This window comes from Pelecanus crispus, chromosome 10 (assembly GCF_030463565.1).
Source record: "Pelecanus crispus isolate bPelCri1 chromosome 10, bPelCri1.pri, whole genome shotgun sequence".
NCBI classification, from domain to species: domain Eukaryota; kingdom Metazoa; phylum Chordata; class Aves; order Pelecaniformes; family Pelecanidae; genus Pelecanus; species Pelecanus crispus.
This window is the reverse complement of record NC_134652.1, coordinates 4,843,957-4,861,403: the sequence shown is the minus strand read 5'-3', so window position 1 is coordinate 4,861,403 and position 17,447 is coordinate 4,843,957. Positions and strand designations below refer to the sequence as shown.

The following is a 17,447-nucleotide window of genomic DNA, read 5'->3' as shown; positions in this document are numbered from 1 at the left end:
GGTTCTGTGTACCTAACCAGCAGAGCAGTTCATTTCTGTAACTAAGTTGCCTTTAAAATGCCACGGGATTGCTTACCACTTCCACTTACAAACATGTGACTGCATTTAACCCCTATGCTTAGCAAAGGGAACATTTCGCATTAACAGTGGTTAATCAGGGTTTAGCCTCAGCTAAAACCAGCTCAGTTAAGAAATATGAAAGAATAGCAGCCAACTCCGCAACTGCATACAAAATACTGTATTGGCAGCGTGCTAAGGCATCAAAGTGCAGAAGCACTCACACTGTAAAAAAGCACAGCAGAAGCTTCCGTATAGAGATTGATAGGAATACGTAGACTACAAAGGCAGCACTTGCTGGGGCTCTGGAAAGATGCGACTGCAAGTTTCTGTGGGGCTTGCTCTTTTGGAATACACCATGTGTTTTAGTTGCACATTAACTCTTTTTTTTTTTAATGCCAGGCATGTTTTAATATAAACACATATTATAGAAAGTTTTATAGCAGTAAAAGCAGATCTCTATGCTCAGATCTATTTTACAAGATTGCAAAGCCAAATGCTGAGACCAGGCTTGAAAACAGCATCTCTTGTCACACAGTCAAAATATTGTACATACAGAACACAGCTCGAGTCAAGTTCGCCAGCGTAACACCCAGTTTGTGAAACATTCAGCATTAGAAGTTTTTTCCAGCTACAAATGAGAACCAGAAATTCATCCATAATGGCAAAGGCTTCCATCCTACAGACATCTCACCAAGGGGCAAAAATGCCAAATGTGATGTTTTGGAGAGTGGTATGAGAGCGCAAGACCACCCTTACTAAAATGTGTGTAAATTATACTGTAAACTTTGGCCAAGACTTTCAACAATTAGAGATTTCTACATATATCTCCCCTCAAACATTCTGACTTAACTAGTCAGTACATACACAACTAGATGAACGGAACCTCACCGCTTTATTTCCAAGTATTCCAAGATTGGAAACTCTTTAAAATCGTTCTTTATTTTCTTCAGAACCTTTATAATTTGAAGACATAGCTATGTTTTAAGAGTCAAGTCCTCTTAGATAAAAGGAATGAGAGGTGCTTGCTTCAAGAACAGGCCTTCATCGCACATATTTCAACACACCACATTGGGTCAGTCAGCAGATAAGCTTTAAAAGCCATGTGTTCAGAAAGACAGAATGGTCTTATGAATTATTTCGATGCATTCTCTGATTTCATCCTCCTTAATCACAAGCGGTGGTGCCAGCCGAATGATATCACCATGCGTAGGTTTGGCAAGAAGTCCGTTATCGCGAAGCCGCAAACACACCTTCCAAGCATCACAGTCTACAATTAAAAGAAAAAGAAAAGACGACACTTACAGTACAGCGGAAAAAGTGGCACAATTGCAGCGCATGGTATGTGGGGCCAGATTGTAAACTCTTTGCTATCTGGCAAGTGAAAAGATGAAGTGTGTTCACAAATAACGTGGTCACTTCTGAGCATCGGAGCAACTCCCCAGAATTTGCAGTGAACATGCAAGACTGCAGCAAAACTGCAATTTGTCTGAAGGGACTCACAAGTTTGCCTCCAGCGCACCAATTTTTGATCCTTCACAGCTGAGTGCTTGTCTAGATGTAGCAATACATTTAAAAAAAGTGAACCATGCAAAGGGGAGGTAAGAGAACATCTGGACAGGACTTCAGACAAGGTTACGTTTATGCCTGGATTTCAGTGCATCATGTGCACGTCTTAGGAAATTACACCACCTCCCTGCAGCACTATGTCACTTAGTATATTCATGACAAAAAAATCATCTGCTCTGGCTTCTAAGCACTTTTCTGATATAATTCAAGGTGTTAATCCCTAGAAACTTGTTCTCAGTCATTAGCTTTTTCCTTCTCTGTATCCTCCTGTATTCACTGTGCTCTTCTAACTACCCTGGAAAGAACCAACCTCAGCCAATCCTTCCATAATCTGGCAGAAACTAGCATTCCAGATGTGGCCAGTTTTCTTCCGATGAGGATACAAAAGGGTGTTTTTTGGGAGCTAGACTCACCATCAGGTTTGAACATTATCAAATCATAAAAGAATTCAAATAATTTAAAAAAAAAAATTCAGACTTACTTAGTAAAAAAACCCTATTTCTAATAGCACACAGCCACTTGAATAAATTTTCAGTAGGTCCTAGAGTATTATAGCCGAGATCTGAACCCAAACATGATGCCTATAAGCCATCCCCCTACCCCATTAAGATACTTTCAATTTAAGTTGAAAAATATTTTTTCATGCTATGATTGTGCAGTTGATTACATTTCCTTACCTTTGGTTTCCCGAATTACAATTGCATTTAAGAGTCCTTTTCCTCTTACAGAAGTTACAATATCGGACGGTGCCTTCATGAGCTCATTTCTTAGTATGTTACCCATTATTTCTGCATTTTTAGCCAAGTCTTCCTCTTCAATTACCTAAAGGGAAGTCAGATATACAGTCAGCTGAAGGGCACTGCATTTGTTCTATGTACCATGCTGGAACACTTGACTAATGACATGACAAATGCTGAGATAGAAAAGCTGTTGCAACCAAAGTGTTGCAACGCTGCAAAGGCTGCATATGCAAGCAGATTAATATTAAGCCTGCCTTCATTCATGTTTACAAGAAACAATAATCTCTTTGAAATTTTATTCTAAATTAACTGCTTTGCATTTGCCATTATTTACAAGCCAATGGTAAACCTCTGAAGACCCTTAATCTGTCCATGTCCACATACTGGGTAATGATGAGGCTTTCTGAGTGACTTGCAATAAATGCAGTCAATTATGCAGTCACAGAATAATTAAAATATGGACTCTGGACAGGACATTTTACTAGCTTCTCTTTGAGCTCCAGTAGCATATATGCGTTATCAAGCTCACCGAGCAGCAGCCTCTGCAATATGGTATAGTAAAATAAGCCAATTTAAAAATGTCTTTGTGAAATTAGTGAAACTATTCCACTGAATTTCCATAAGTGCCTTGAAACTTCCCCTACATAAATTTTATTTTGTCATTTAAGACATTAAGACCATAAGAACACAGACATTAGGACACATTTCCAGTAAAGACTTTAGAATTTGTCTTGTGATCTGTGCAAACAGTTAACCACTACCAATTTTCCATTCTTACTTAAAGCTAGATTTCTACTTGTAGCATAACAGACAATAAGATCGTGTCAGTGCGACACCCTTTTTTCTTTGGAATCCACATCTCTCTTACAACACACAAACCTCCAGTGCTGCCATTGCAACACGGCAAGCTAATGGATTTCCTCCATATGTAGATCCGTGTTCACCAGGCTTAATGGTCAGCATAATTTCATCATCGCATAGTACTGCTGAGACCTAAAATGGGAAGGCCAGCCAATTCATTTACATGTATATTTAGAACAGTAAACTTAAATATTGCTGAAGCAAACTTTTCCTCAGGGCTCAGGAAAGGATCATTTTCAGCCTATGGTGATAGATTACATTTACATTCCCAGCTCTGTATAGAGGAGAGCATATCTGACAATCACATAACAGCTTAATCCCTTAAATACACTTGGCTACAGTGGTAACATATAACATCTAACTACAGTTGAGGGGCATTTCTCCAAACTGAGTATTATTTCAAGAGTTTAAGCTTCAATACTCTGTTTAACAACTCAGAAATACCTTCAATCGGCCAAAATAGTCCATGGCAGGGTGTAATTTCCAGCCTAATCAGCAGGAATTTAAGTCACTCCAAGAGGATAAAATCAGTCATGCAGGCATGCCAAACAAGTGAGATAATGCCAGTTGTTCAGAAATTGCTTTATAATATATGTTTTAACACACATTGTTATTTTTTTTTTCCTTTACAGAATTCATCTAGAAATTAATCACAGCGAGACTGTGATAAACTACTCTCCAGAGAGAGTACAAAAGACTAACCAGTAATTCCAGAATCAAAAGCTGACCACTGGACCCTTATTTTCCTGACAGGACAATATCAACCTGAAGAAAACAGATATACCAAATCTATTCAAGTAATTGACAAGGGCCAAAACACCTAAAAATCACCAGCCTAAGAAGATGGCATCTAATAACTTGCCACTCTAACAAGTCAAGCATCAACAGAGAAAGCTCAGGATACTATATAGCCAGTTCAGCAGTATTATGTATTCCATTATTTTCTTACTCATCTCTCACAGGTTGAACTATCTGGGTTGTAAGTCATAGTTAACCTTGTAAACAACTTTTTTTTTTCCCCAAGTTTCCAAGTACAACAAACATCAGATCTATTGTTCTTCCAACTAGTAGCCTTCCAGTGTTAATTACTTAAAAATCATTATTCAACAAATGGATATTTCTTTGTTACTCACAGGATATAAGCCACCAGAAAGGGCCTTTCCAAGAAGAATTAGATCAGGTCTCACATTTTCATGGTCAACAGCTAGCATTTTCCCTGTTCTGGCTAAACCAGTCTGTACTTCATCAGCAATGAATAGAACCTTTATAGAGACAAAAAGAAGAAAAACCCACACATAACAGAGAATGACTTTCACTCCCATTCCTAACTCAATTGAAACAATACAGCATAATTGCACACAGTAAGTGAAAGACCTTCCAGCTGCGTTACACGAAGTACACGAAGGCACTTCCTTTACCTCCTCTAAACCTCCTGGCGACTTACATATCCTATAAAATGAGAAACCACTAACAACTGACCATACTGTCCTCTCTCTCCAACATCTTTAGCATATTCTTTTCTACGTAAGGCACAGTCCACATAGGGTTGGACACTGTCCAGCCAAAATCCATTTGTGATACGAGTGGGAATTTCCAAAAAGTTAGGATTCATCTATCTTTACTCCCACTACATCATTCGTACACTGACCTTTGGAAGCTTCTGAAAAATGCCATTTTAGCAACTCTGCAGGTCTTGTAGTCTGATGTCTATATGTCTAAATAATTCTGAGAGTGTAAATCCAAGTTTTTGACCTTGTTTCCCTAAGCTGCACTATTGTCACATACTATTATTTGTAAAGTATGTCTTATTTTTTGCCGAGAGGCAAGTATCACAGCAATAATGAAGACAACTTTATTAATTATATGTCAATACCTTCTGCTGAAGGTATAGAAGGATTTATGAGTAACATTTGCAAATTAAGAAGCAGAATTCTATTGGAACAGAGACCACTGCTTTTTAAATCAGATAGGCAACACCAAGGGAATAAAAAGCTGTAAATCAGCAGACCTTTTTTTGTTGTTTTCCTTACACTTACAAAGGACACAGCCTGGGCCTGTGGGAGAGGCTGACCAAATTGGTGCTGAAATAAGAAAGCATGGCAGCCTGCTTGTTAGAAGTAGCAGTACCCAAAGACAACTGAAGGACGTGGCAATATATACAAACACATCTTCCCACCCTTCCAGAGACACTGAATGCAAGTCTAATTCAGTGTGTCTTCACTAGCAGAAAACAGAAATTATGGAATTTTCAAAACTAAGCATTTCTTAATAGAATTCAGACAGGACGTAATATTCAGAATAGGAGTCAGGAATGTGGTACGAAAGGCAATGTGAGAAAATGCTGAAGAAAAGAACAAAACTAAGACCTCTGCTCTTCAGAGATCTTAAAAAGAACACTCATAAGCATATGACCATTTTCTTCAGTGTTTCCTTCTGTGCCCCGTTACTGTTACTAACTCTTGGTAGCATTGTTGCATTCCAACAACAAGGTCCCTTGATAGCCATGGTACTAACTAGCTTCTGGCCCAAGAAACTTATAATGTGAAAAAGAAATTAAGTGTTAAATTAATTTAAAATAAATGCAGTTTCAAGAACATTCATTAGAAGCTTAAATCAGTGACAGCAGTAAGAAACAGTGAAAAATGCGCACTGCTAAGAAGTACTTCCTGGTAAGGTATTGCCAGGAAATACAAGAAGTATCCCTACCTTATTCCACTGAAAGAAAAGGAAATTATTAGATAGTATATGAAGTCCTGTACCCTGCATACGAGGATGACCTTACAAGATACGCCAGTAAACCCAGCGCGTAATGTTTAAGCCACCTTGTTATAGCGAATTCCTTACATTGTGTTTTGTGCAGAGGTCCCGCACTCCTGTGAGATAACCTTTGGCAGGAACAACCACACCTGCTTCACCTTGAATCGGTTCAACCATGAAAGCTGCTACATTGGGATCTTGAAGGGCCCGCTGTAAAAATGGACATAGGACATAGGGTTAGGAAAGACAAAAAGAAAAAAAAAAAAACCTTTTACTCAGGTCAAATTTAGAAAATACAGAGATGAATACATGTAGCAGAACCTAGCTCTAACTCTGGTGCTCTGCCTCAAATGATGATAACAGTATTCACATCAGGCAGTTATCCCCGAGTGCCATTTCAGTCCCAACACAGGAGCCTATGTCACTATTTGCCTCGAAAGATCAGCTGGTGTGCTTGCTTGGGAAATTACAAAGCTTAAAAATTGCAAACCCAGACAAGCAGATTATCGGATCAGTTCATAAATTACCTCAGAAATACACTCAGTTTTGCATTACCCCATACAAGACAAACAATTGCTCAACTCCTTCCTCAAACAAAAAAGAATGGAGCCACTCCAGAACAATTTTGTCACCTTAAAGCAAAGTCCACAGCTACATTCTTGCACCATCAAGTTCTAAAAGGTTTAGAAGTCCACAACACTCAAGAGAGAGAATGATTCCCAGCATGAATTTACTACAGCTTTTCTCAGTATTATCCCATAAACAGAACGAATTCAGTTATCAGTCTGACGGACATAGATCTAAGTTTCAGGTCTCCAGAGCGCATTCAAAACCTCAGTAAAGTTGGCTGAAAGCCACTAAATACTTACAGGGCTTTCATGAGGCAGCCTTACGTAGGTTCAAATCTGAATAAGCTTTTCCACTCTGCAACTATAATATACCGAGAGACCTTTGTTTCCCCTAACCAAACTCCTAGGAAGCAAGCATCTCTGTCCCATAAACCTTCCAACCTCCACAGACGATTCACTTGTCCTAAGCAGACCCAAAAGGCACAGAGGACCAACCAACTTGTCACTCACGGAGACGATGTACCCAGTTGATGGAAAAGTGGTCACGCCAACGTTCCTAGCGCTTCAGGACTACCTGTGTTTGGCTGGAACCCTCTTGCCTCCCAGGTCCCAAGTCCAGCGCACTATGGCTGCCATCAAGCACCATCTCCCTTTGAATACCTAAGCCCACATTAGGAGGGTGGGAAATTTTAGACTAATCAACTTCAACCCTCCCCAACAGCTTGACAGCATCTCATAGAATCATTTAGGTTGGAAAAGACCTTTAAGATCATCCAGTCCAACCGTAAACCTAACACTGCCAAGTCCACCACTAAACCATGTCCCTAAGTGCCACATCTACACGTGTTTCAAATACCTCCAGGGATGATTACTCCACCACTTCCCTGGGCAGCTGTTCCTTCAGCGAAGAAATTTTTCCTAATATCCAATCTAAACCTCCCCTGACACAACCTGAAGCCGTTTCCTCTCATCCTAAAATATGAGAGGTTTCTCATCTCAGAAAACCCAGGGAAATGCAGAATCACCCGCATTTCAGTAGCTTAAGTGAAACACCAGCCTAGCCTGGTTTTAAGGATGCTGTGAAACTGGAAAGACTTGTTTGCGACTGCAGTGAATTCTAGTCATCTGGTCATTGAAGAATGCACAGCATTTCTGAGAAAAGTAAATAAAGATATTAGTTTCAGACTCCAAGTCCTGACTTTGGAATGTATGCTACTGATCTGAATTCCCTTACAGCTTATCTGCTATTCTTCTTTCGTATCTTGAACATCTTAGTGACATGGGAAATGAAATGGATCATGTTGTTTTCCTTTTACATCCTAAAGCAAAACTGAAAATCAAAAACAAAGCAGAAGTTACACACATTTCCTATACAAAATTATAACATACATATTGCTTATATATGTCTCAATACATATATCTTCATGTCAAAGCACATGTTTCAAAGGATAAACTTCTGATTTTCCTGCCTTGCTATTTACCAAAGAGACACTGCAAAGTTATTTCGTACAAGAGAGCAAAAGTTGTCAAATACCTCAAGAGCTGGTAGGTCATTGTATGGGATAACTTCGAAACCTGGCATAAAGGGTCCAAATCCATCATAGCTGGACGGGTCGGTAGAACTAGAGATAGCAGACATGGTTCTGCCCCAGAAGTTGCCAGCTAAAAACAAAAAAACAAAACAAAACAAAACAAAAAAAAGACAAGAGGGGGATTACAAAACTAAAAGCCAGAACAGTTCACAGGACTTCACACTTTCCATTTGGTAATGCCTTTTAAGAGTTGTCTAACATTAGCATATCAGCATCGTTCCACTAATTGTTAGCATTTTACATTGATGCTATAAATACATTGTGTTGCTGTATCAAAAGCGCATATCAAAAATGAAAGAAAATTATACTATAAGACCTGGCAAGTATACCAAATAATTTCCATAAGCTTTGTTAGTAGTCTGAAAAATTGAAAATAACTCAGGAAGGTAACATCTTTTTAAAGAAGATGTACAGCTTTTACATAAATATTACTCATTAAATGTAGGGGAAAAAATAAGCCTAAACACCATCCAGAATTTAGGTCCTAAAAATAAAGCTGCCAGTAAGCCTAAATCAAAAAATGTATTTCTGTGCATTTCCAAGTTACAAGCCTTTTCTTTCCCCCACCAGTTTCGCTGTGTAACTGCGATCCTAGGGGCAGAGGACATTCTCAGTCTGCAAAAAATCCTGAAGTCAATTATTCCTGACGGAGCCAGCTCCAGGCACCCCTTCCTTCTAATGGCCAGTGTAAATAGCAATGTCTCCTAGCAGAACAATCCCTGCCACGCTTTGCCAAGTCACATGCTTATCACCTCAAGGTCAGATCAGTGCAAGCCACTGTATCCTGAGCCAAAAGCCCTGAAGACTGAAGCACGCGAAGCAGAGCAGCCCGTCTGCCGATGGCTGATGGCAGGCTATCTCCACCTTAGCACCCCCGTCTCCGCATCGCCTCGCTATCAAGCACAAAATCGACGTCAAGTTCTCTGCGCTGATGTTTAAAGCCATTCTTTGTTCTGACCCTAGCTACCCAAGAGAACTTTTTTTCTCCCAAAATGCTGGCTTCTAAAAAGAGAAGGATTATTATTTTGTTCCGACTAATTGGCATGGAATTAAATATTGTGGTTAAGGAGATGGGATCATAATAATGGAGAGCATATCCAGTTTATCAAGATGAAAAAGCACTTACTAAAACTTAATTGACTGAAAATATAAATAAATATATATGGAAGAGAAGGAGGGAGAAATATATTTGTTCAAAGAATTCCCAGAAGAAGAAAGATGGTCCTAGAAACCATAATGCAATATTCAACTATGAATTTCAATTTATAAATGCTGTCTAATGACAGTTTATGGTTCAGCTACTATATGTACCAAAAGTCAAAAATAGTATTTGCAGCTGTAGCAATTAAAAAAAAAAAAAGGTCAATATTTAAGTAGTAAGCTTTAATCTGGAAGGTTTTATAAAATACAGAACCATTACACAACATTAGAATTGACAAAAATACTTCACCTATAACCAAAGAACACCAAATATAAGTTATTTGAATTAGACATATTTTTTCTCTCTTTTTTTTTTTTTTTTTTTTAGCAAAGCACAATAGGCTCTTGAGGGGCAGGTAACTTCTCCCTGTTATAGAGCCAAGCAGAGCAGGCAGGCAAAGGGAGGAAGTATAACACGTACAGAATCAGGAGTTTCCAGGGCCCCGTGTTTACTTTAGCGATATTGTTTTACTTTCATTTTATGATCAAGACTACAATATAGCTTTACCGTGTTAATGCCAACTTCTGGAAGACCTTAAGAATGCAGAAGAAAACTACTGGTAGGGAAAGCCTAAGAGGGAAGCAGGCTTAACCCAAATGTGGAATCTATGAGAAGGGTGGCAGCAATTTGAGGAATGAATTCAAGAGAAAGGTATATAAAAATCAACCAATTAGGAGTAAAAAGATACTGCACTTTAACCCCCAAGCAGCAGTTAAAAGAGCACGGAGGACTGAATGACAGGCAGTCACTCATCAATTTTTGACAACTAAAAAGGTTAAGTAGTACAAATAAGGTCCACTTTATATATTCAATTGCTGTTTATAAAGCTTTATAAACCGCCTGATTAACTATGGTTTCCTTCCTGGATTTAAGTTCACTGTTGCAAAACCAGACATTACCAGCAGCTCCTGACAAAGCACAACTCCCCTCATTGCCTCTTGATGCACACACACACCTCCACAAGGCAGAGGATCTGAAATTGATTTCTCATAGGAATTATATTCATACCTCTTGCTTTTACAGTCACTTCTGTTAAGATCACATCCATTTCTTAAAGGACATTACATTTAAAGAAATGTTTATCATTCATTGTAACTATTTAAGGTTAAAAATCAAATAGCCAGAAGCATACACACAATATTTTGTCAACAGAATAGAGTTAAGACTGAACTTGACAATTTAGAAGGAGGCACTTAGAGAACCTTAAGGTCCCGCAAAGACTGTTGTAGCCACAACAGTAGTTTTTTATCAGAATCACCAACTGCAGATATGCGAGGACAACATAACCTGTTAATAGGCTGAGATCTAGCTTACATTGTTAAAATGTCAGAGGTTACAGAGACCTTCAACAGACTTGCTTCAGTGAAAAAAATGAAACATTAATAACACTGCAAAGTAATTGCTAAAGCTATAGGAAAAAAGAGAGCGCTACATCCAGAGCCTAGAGCTCTCTTCCTCCTCGGTACCTCAACTCGTAACACACACTTTACATACCCGCAAAAATAATTTTTGCTTTGTATTTTGGAATTCCTTTCACAGCGTATGCCCACTTCCGAGCCAATTTACAGGCAGTTTCTCCAGCTTCCACCCCTAAAACATAAAAGCAATACCATTGTCACGCTTGTACCTGAGAGGGGCTATCGATGTAGTACCTAATGTTACAAAACCGTTGAATCTCACAGACAAGAAATAAAATGGAAATAAGATTATGTTTTTACCTGTGTTCATTGGAAGAACCTTGTTATAATTGAACATTTTGGTAATAAACTCCTCATATTCACCAAGTACATCATTGTAGAATGCTCTGGATGTAAGGGTCAGTTTTTCAGACTGAGCTTTCAGAGCATTCACAATCTTTGGGTGACAATGGCCTTGATTAACAGCACTGTAAGCACTCAGAAAGTCAAAATACTTTCTACCTTCAACATCCCACACGTAAACACCTAGGAAAACAAAGGTATGGTCAATACACAAAATAAAAGAAAACATGAGAGAATACTAAATGATATAAGCTAAGAGGTACAACACAACCTGGTCCAGTATAAATGGCATTCTTGCTATTCCTTTAGGGCATACCTGAAAGGCCCTCTAACTAGACAGAAATCAGTTGACAAGGAGAGCATGAGCAACAAACTAGGACAGTGCAAATAAATGCCCAGTGAGGAATCAAGAAAAGAAGCATTTCCAATGTAAAGCTGCCATTTCACTAAGTAAGGAGTATTAGAATATTACTCCCCTCCAAGTCCCTGTTTTGGGTCCTAAAAAGTAGATAGAGAAGATATTTTTGTAAGAGAATTACTAAGAATTGGAGGTCATAAAAGAAAGAACAAAACCAACAGAACCCAAATAATCTCAAAACCTAAGAGACTGACAGCTCTGAGCTGTCAAAACTTTTACTGACAAATAAAAACTACTGGGTCACTGTGCTGATAGCATTTCAATATAAACTCACAGAATTTAACCCACAGAGCACAAAAGCCCCTTAAACATAATTCAAGACCAGAGAAAATTTAAATTAAGCAATAATACAGGAACAGTACCCAAGGACTCAACAGGGCTCCAATGCACTTCTTCATGTTCACATTAACATTCAACCTCTCTACACGAGGTAACAGAAGAAACAAAGTTGCTTGAAACTTGCTTGCGGAGTTATTCTGAATTATGAAGATTATCAGAATTTAGACCTCTGTTGAGATAAATCTCTCTCTGAAATCTCTCTGAAATCAGAGAGACTACAATTTTATCAGGCGGCCTTGTTCATAATGATCCAGTTCTCTAACCAACAATTAGCTGTCTTTATTTCATCAATTATCTCAATCCCACCCATCCCACCCCCCAAAAAAGCCCCAGAGGTTCAGAAATCAATTAGGTCAAAATCACGATGCCACGATCCCATCCCATCTACGCCACCCAGGGAAACCTAAATAAAATACCTTTTCCTTTTTCCAGAGCAACAGGTAGTGGGTGATAATTGTGGGCACCATATTTAGCCTCACGTTCAAATATGAAGTCAGAGGATGGAGGTCCTTGAATGGTTTTTTTGGTAGCAACAGAGGTAGCAGAACTCAGTGAAGCGTGAACACCTCGACAGAGAACAGCAACGCTCTGAGAGCGGGTTAGCTTGGAAAACATCATTCACTTCAGGTATGCTGTCACAGATCTGGGGGTGAAAAAAAAAAGCGAATACTTAGCACTAAGAATACTTCAGAAGAAATGTATGATGCAATTGAAGTGTTTTTACTGCCAGGATTACAGGTTTCTCCACTCTTCTGCAATTCAGTCAAGAAAGCTTATATGAATTATAAATGAATGCGGTACTAACTTCAAATAAGTATTGTTTTCTATTTTAACGTACACTCACAGCTACGGAAAGAAAACTACAATTTGTGACTCACCAAGTCTATGAACTAGTCACATGATTTTTCCTGTAACAGTGTTCCTTTTTCATTGTGCCTTAAATTGTGACTAAATTTATTAATATAAACTACAATAAGAAAGCTAAGTTTATCAAACTTCTTGTGCTATTGAAATGCCTTTCATCTAACAAAGATTTCCATGAGACAAAACTTGTCATGAAATCAAAAAGTGAATAATGAAATACTGGAAAGAAGCACCTGACCCAAATAATGTTTAGCTGATAATATTATCAAATTTGATAAACAATTGATTAATTTTAACTAAGGTCACCTTTAAGAAGCAAAATTTTTGACTTTTTATATAAAATAGCATTCGTGATTTTAAAATGCTGCCACCTACACACAAAGCACTCACTGTTAGTTAAGTTACTTAGCATTTTAAGACGATCAAAAACCAGATGGAAAGTAATAGTATGTCAGACATTAACAATCATTATAGCACCTGCTATTTCCTTAGTAAAACTCAAGTGATCTCCCCTGAATACATAACCTCGTACTGTTAACATCCAAGGATAATCTGAGGTTAGAATTTCATGAGGCAAACGCACCTGCATTTCCTCCCTGTGCTTTCACCTCAGTCAATGTAAAGATATGTCCCGGAGAAGGGAAACTGAGTTGGCATTTTAAAAGCTGTTCAAGCAAGCTCCGCTCACAGCACCAAGTACTGGGAATGGCAGTGAGCCATCAAGGAAACAAGGATCACTTTAGCAAGACCAAGAGTTCTCAAAGCTCAGGTTTCTAGTCTTGCAGAACATCTCACTTATAAACTGGCAAAAGGTACTAGCCCAAAAGGAAGGTCGCAGATTACAGTGACAAGTACTCTGAGTATCAAACGCAGCCTCCTTCGTAACGTACTCCACAGCAAACTGAAGAGCTGAGTAACCTCGACACTGCTGCACTACCTAACAACAAGGAGCATACTGTAAAACTTAACCAAAATATACTTATTAGGTATCAACAGGAGAACGCAGGGATGGTTTACACACAGGTGTTGTTATTTCAGGCTGCTTGCAGAGACAGAAATATTAAGTCACGGATTTATTCTAAATTTATTTTTGAAAACGTCTGCGCACTGGATGCGTCACCTTAAACAGAGAGGCATTTCTTTCAGCAGACTCCTCAGGTATTACATTGCTGCTCCTCACTTGTAAGCAAAGCCAGAAGACTATTTTCTGCATCTACCAAAATCAGCTACTAAAATCCAAGCCTTTAGGAAGAGTCAGTAGTCTCCATTCCAGCAAGAGATGGATGGCAGCTTCACAGCTCTGGGCATTTTACCAGCTATCATCAATGCCATTAAATATTAGCCATTTGTGTTAATACTTTCCAAGACCATTATTCAAAGATTTTGCAAAGAAAGACAAAATACTACTCTGCGCAAGAAAAATCTTTGACAGAAACTCAGCTCAGCTGCGCCACTTAAAATTACAACTTGCTTAACTCCTAAAATTTAATTGGTCAGTGACATCCTGGCCCCTGGCACACCTCCATGGCAGAGCAGCTAATTCTATAACAAGCTTCTACATTTTTGGAGATTTTGCAGCCATTCCTGAAATGAAAGCTGTAAAGAAATGAAACTTTCATCTGCCCTGTATCAGAGAGCTACCTTTCTGCATGAAGAATTACAGACCACCAATTTGAGATTCTTCTTTCACTTCAGGTTGGAAAATCTTAGTCAGAAATTTTTAAAATGGCTTTGTCCTCCACGAGGAGAAATGCCCTGCAAATTATGCTATTGAGGCCACATCATTTTAGCCAAGGTGCGTGAGGTTACATGGAGTAGGGCTGAGTGAAGCTGAGAATTATGGATGCATCTGGAGTTAAAACGCAAAGAAAAATTTGGTTCTGGTGATCAGCAAGACAAGATAAACAGAAATTTCAGGGAAGAGGAGGGGCACAGTAAGGGGGAAGAAAACCCCTGAAAAAACTCTAAACTGATTACCAGCTGTGAGGAAGTGAGAAATATGATTATGCCCTGCAGCACGCAGTACCAGGATCAGAAGCCAAAGCATTTCACCAAGTGGAAAAGGTCTTGCATCAGCACAGAAAAGCTACTCAAAGCACAGCTGTAAAACATACTTGAAAAACTTTGCTCCACTGTTGAGCAAGGATATTCAGACAAATGCACAGCACCTGCGGACGTCACAGGTAAATCCAATGGCTGTATGCACCCAATCCCTGACATACACTGAAATACACCCCAAGGCAAATAGCACGTACTATCAAATACATGAAAATCAGCCAGATGCATGGTGACACAGCACAGAAGAATCCGTGCCACGCTGCGGCCTTTACCAGCTGAATACAAAGGGGGTGAACGCTCAAGAGGACAAGCTATAGCAGGAGGGATATCAGTCTGCACACGCCGAACCACCTTTTGGGACTAGCACCACCATCACAAACAGCTCAGGACCTAGACTGGCAGAGAAGAAAGAGCAAGAAAGGCAGCGGTGAAACGCCAGCCCCCAATCTCCACCCCTGGGCCCAGGCAAAGGTGGGGGCACCACCTCGGAGGGGAGCGGGGCTGGGCACAGCGGGCAAAGGCGGCCGGGCCTGCCCAGCCCTCGGGGAGAGGCTGTCACATCCCCGGCTCCCCGCAGAGCGAGAGCGGCTGGGGCGGGCAGGCGCGGCCCGGGCCGCAGCGGCTCTGGCCCCCGACCCCTCCCGTTGCCTTGGCGACGGGGCCTGCCGCGGTCACCCGCGCAGCCGCTGCCCCGCCGCGGGCCGGAACCCGGGGCGAGGCGAGGCCGCGGAAGGCAGGAGCCGCCCCCGCGGGCCGAGCCGCCCCCGCGGGCCGGGCCGCCCCCGCCGCGCTGTACCTGCCGCCCGCCGCCGCTGCTGCTGCTTCTCGGCCCGGAGCCCGCGGCGAAGAGGCGGGGGCGGCCCGCGGCAGCTGTCAGCGCTCCTCGCCCCGCGGCACGCCCCGCCCCTGCCGCCTGACGTCCCGCCGCCGCCGCCGCCGCCCATTGGCTACCGCCGAAGATTGGCAGCCCCCCTCCCCCGCCCGGCGGCACCGGCCATTGGCCGGGCCGCTTCCGATTGGCGGCTACACCCCACGTTTAGCCAATCAGGATGGGAAGCCGGCACGCCCGCGCGCCAGGGCCCGGCCCAGGCGGCCGCCGCCTCCCTCCCCTCAGCGCCGCCGCCCTCCCCCCTTCCCTGAGGCCCGGGCTCCGCTCGCCCCTCGCGAACCGGGCCTTGGGGTGATTTTGGATTTTTGTAGCCATAGTAGTCCCCCAACCCCTTTGGACCCTGCGGGGTGCGTGGGCCGGGCTGAGAGCCCTCCCGCCGGGCGTCCCCGCCCAGCCGGCTCCTCCGTAGCGCTGCTCGGCCCTGGGCCGCGCTTGCCCCCGGCTGGGAAGTTGCTGTAGAAAAGGGCGGGCAGGGAAAAAAATTATAGGGACGGGGAAGAAATTCATGGAAATGGAAGGTTTGTAGGATGATTATGGTAACTCCTGGTGGTGCTGGCTGCTGCTCACCGTCCGGTGGCCTGCCTGCGTGGGCAGTGGCATCTGCAGGTCCTTGCTCCCCTGGTATTTTACAAGAAGTGCTGCTCTGAGGGATAGTCGACGCCAGTCCTGCTCTTTCTCTTCGCAAGAGCTGTGCATGAGCTTCTCTTTTTATACTCGGTAGTCTGTGGCTTGCAAAAAATAATAGGGATTCACTAAGTTTGCTAATGGCTCCTTCCCTGTGTAGCTCCTGTGCCAACCGTGTGCTGTCTACGTGCAGAGTGCACCAACTTGCGCATAATGGCTCCTTCCCTGTGTAGCTCCTGTGCCAACCGTGTGCTGTCTACGTGCAGAGTGCACCAACTTGCGCACAGCTCCTCCAGCGTGGTACCGTGCCAGGAACGGGCCGTGGGTCCGCGGCGGTAGCGTGGCGTTGGCAGAGCCCTGGTCTTCACGCCCTGCTGCTCTTGCCTTTAAGTAGTAGGTCTTCTCCCTTGAGTAGCAGTGAAGTAATGCATATTTTGCTATATTGATAAAATGTAAGGAGGAAGGGAGGATGGCTAAGCGGCTGGTTGCTGACCTTCAAAGATAAGGGGACGGTAAAACAAACGGGCATGCACAAAATAGGAGAAATTGGGTAAGAGGTGATTTGGGCAGGGGGAGGTTGCGACCACCGACCCGATTAAGGACTGAAGCAAGTACCCCCCCCCAATCCTGCGCAAGCACAGTGAATTAAAAAGACACTATGGCTTTAAAAATTACGCGAGTAAACTGCTAACCAATGAAGATGAGCACGCGAAGACAAGTTAATGATTATGTATTAGAAAGGTGTGGAAATTGTATATTCAATGTATAAATAAGGGAATGGAATCCAAACTTGGTGTGCTTGATTTGTGGAATTCTTCCACCTTGCACCCTGGCAGAATAAAGCAATGTCTCCTTTCAAAATCATTTTTGGTTTTGGGAGCTTTGTTTCCAGGTAACACTGCCTTTGGAGAGAAGGCGGTGTGCGGGGTGTGAGGGCCGCTGCAGGAGGGCCCGGAACGTTCTTCCACGGAGCTTTCAGCTGGGAGTCGGCAGGTGTGCAGGGGCAGGCTGTAACTAGCCAGCGCAACCCTGACCTTTCCCCAGGCTAAATTACACTTGGAGAGCATTTTGTAACCATAAAATCTGGATGTTTACAAGGAACTGTGAGGTGTGTTTGATACATACATGCTAGTTTTAATCCAAAAGAAA

At 41.9% G+C, this 17,447-nt stretch overlaps 1 protein-coding gene across 4 annotated transcripts; it reads right to left on the bottom strand.

Moving 5' to 3' along the window:
* Window positions 1-616: 616 nt before the first annotated feature.
* On the bottom strand, window positions 617-15,614 carry OAT (ornithine aminotransferase). 4 transcript variants are annotated; one of them, XM_075717441.1, is made up of 10 exons: window positions 15,582-15,614; window positions 12,280-12,506; window positions 11,065-11,289; window positions 10,841-10,936; window positions 8,088-8,215; window positions 6,072-6,194; window positions 4,361-4,489; window positions 3,246-3,359; window positions 2,304-2,448; window positions 617-1,327 (listed from the first exon to the last, which is right to left on the bottom strand). In XM_075717441.1, exons 2-10 carry the CDS (start codon window positions 12,479-12,481, stop codon window positions 1,167-1,169), a joined length of 1,323 nt encoding a protein of 440 aa, XP_075573556.1. In that variant the 5' UTR covers window positions 12,482-12,506; window positions 15,582-15,614; the 3' UTR covers window positions 617-1,166. The 4 variants fall into 4 exon arrangements, with proteins under 4 accessions (XP_075573556.1, XP_075573557.1, XP_075573558.1 ...); XM_075717442.1 differs by lacking the exon at window positions 15,582-15,614 and adding an exon at window positions 15,137-15,154; XM_075717443.1 differs by lacking the exon at window positions 15,582-15,614 and adding an exon at window positions 14,983-15,008.
* Window positions 15,615-17,447: the final 1,833 nt, after the last annotated feature.

Coding starts and splice junctions, on each gene's coding strand:
- OAT (XM_075717441.1), bottom strand. CDS start 12,481: ATGATGTTTTCCAAGCTAACCCGCTCTCAGAGCGTTGCTGTTCTCTGT. Junction 11,290..12,279: donor TGCTCTGGAAAAAGGAAAAG/GTATTTTATTTA, acceptor TTGTTTTCCTAG/GTGTTTACGTGTGGGATGTT. Junction 2,449..3,245: donor TTGCAATGGCAGCACTGGAG/GTTTGTGTGTTG, acceptor ACTTCCCTTTAG/GTAATTGAAGAGGAAGACTT.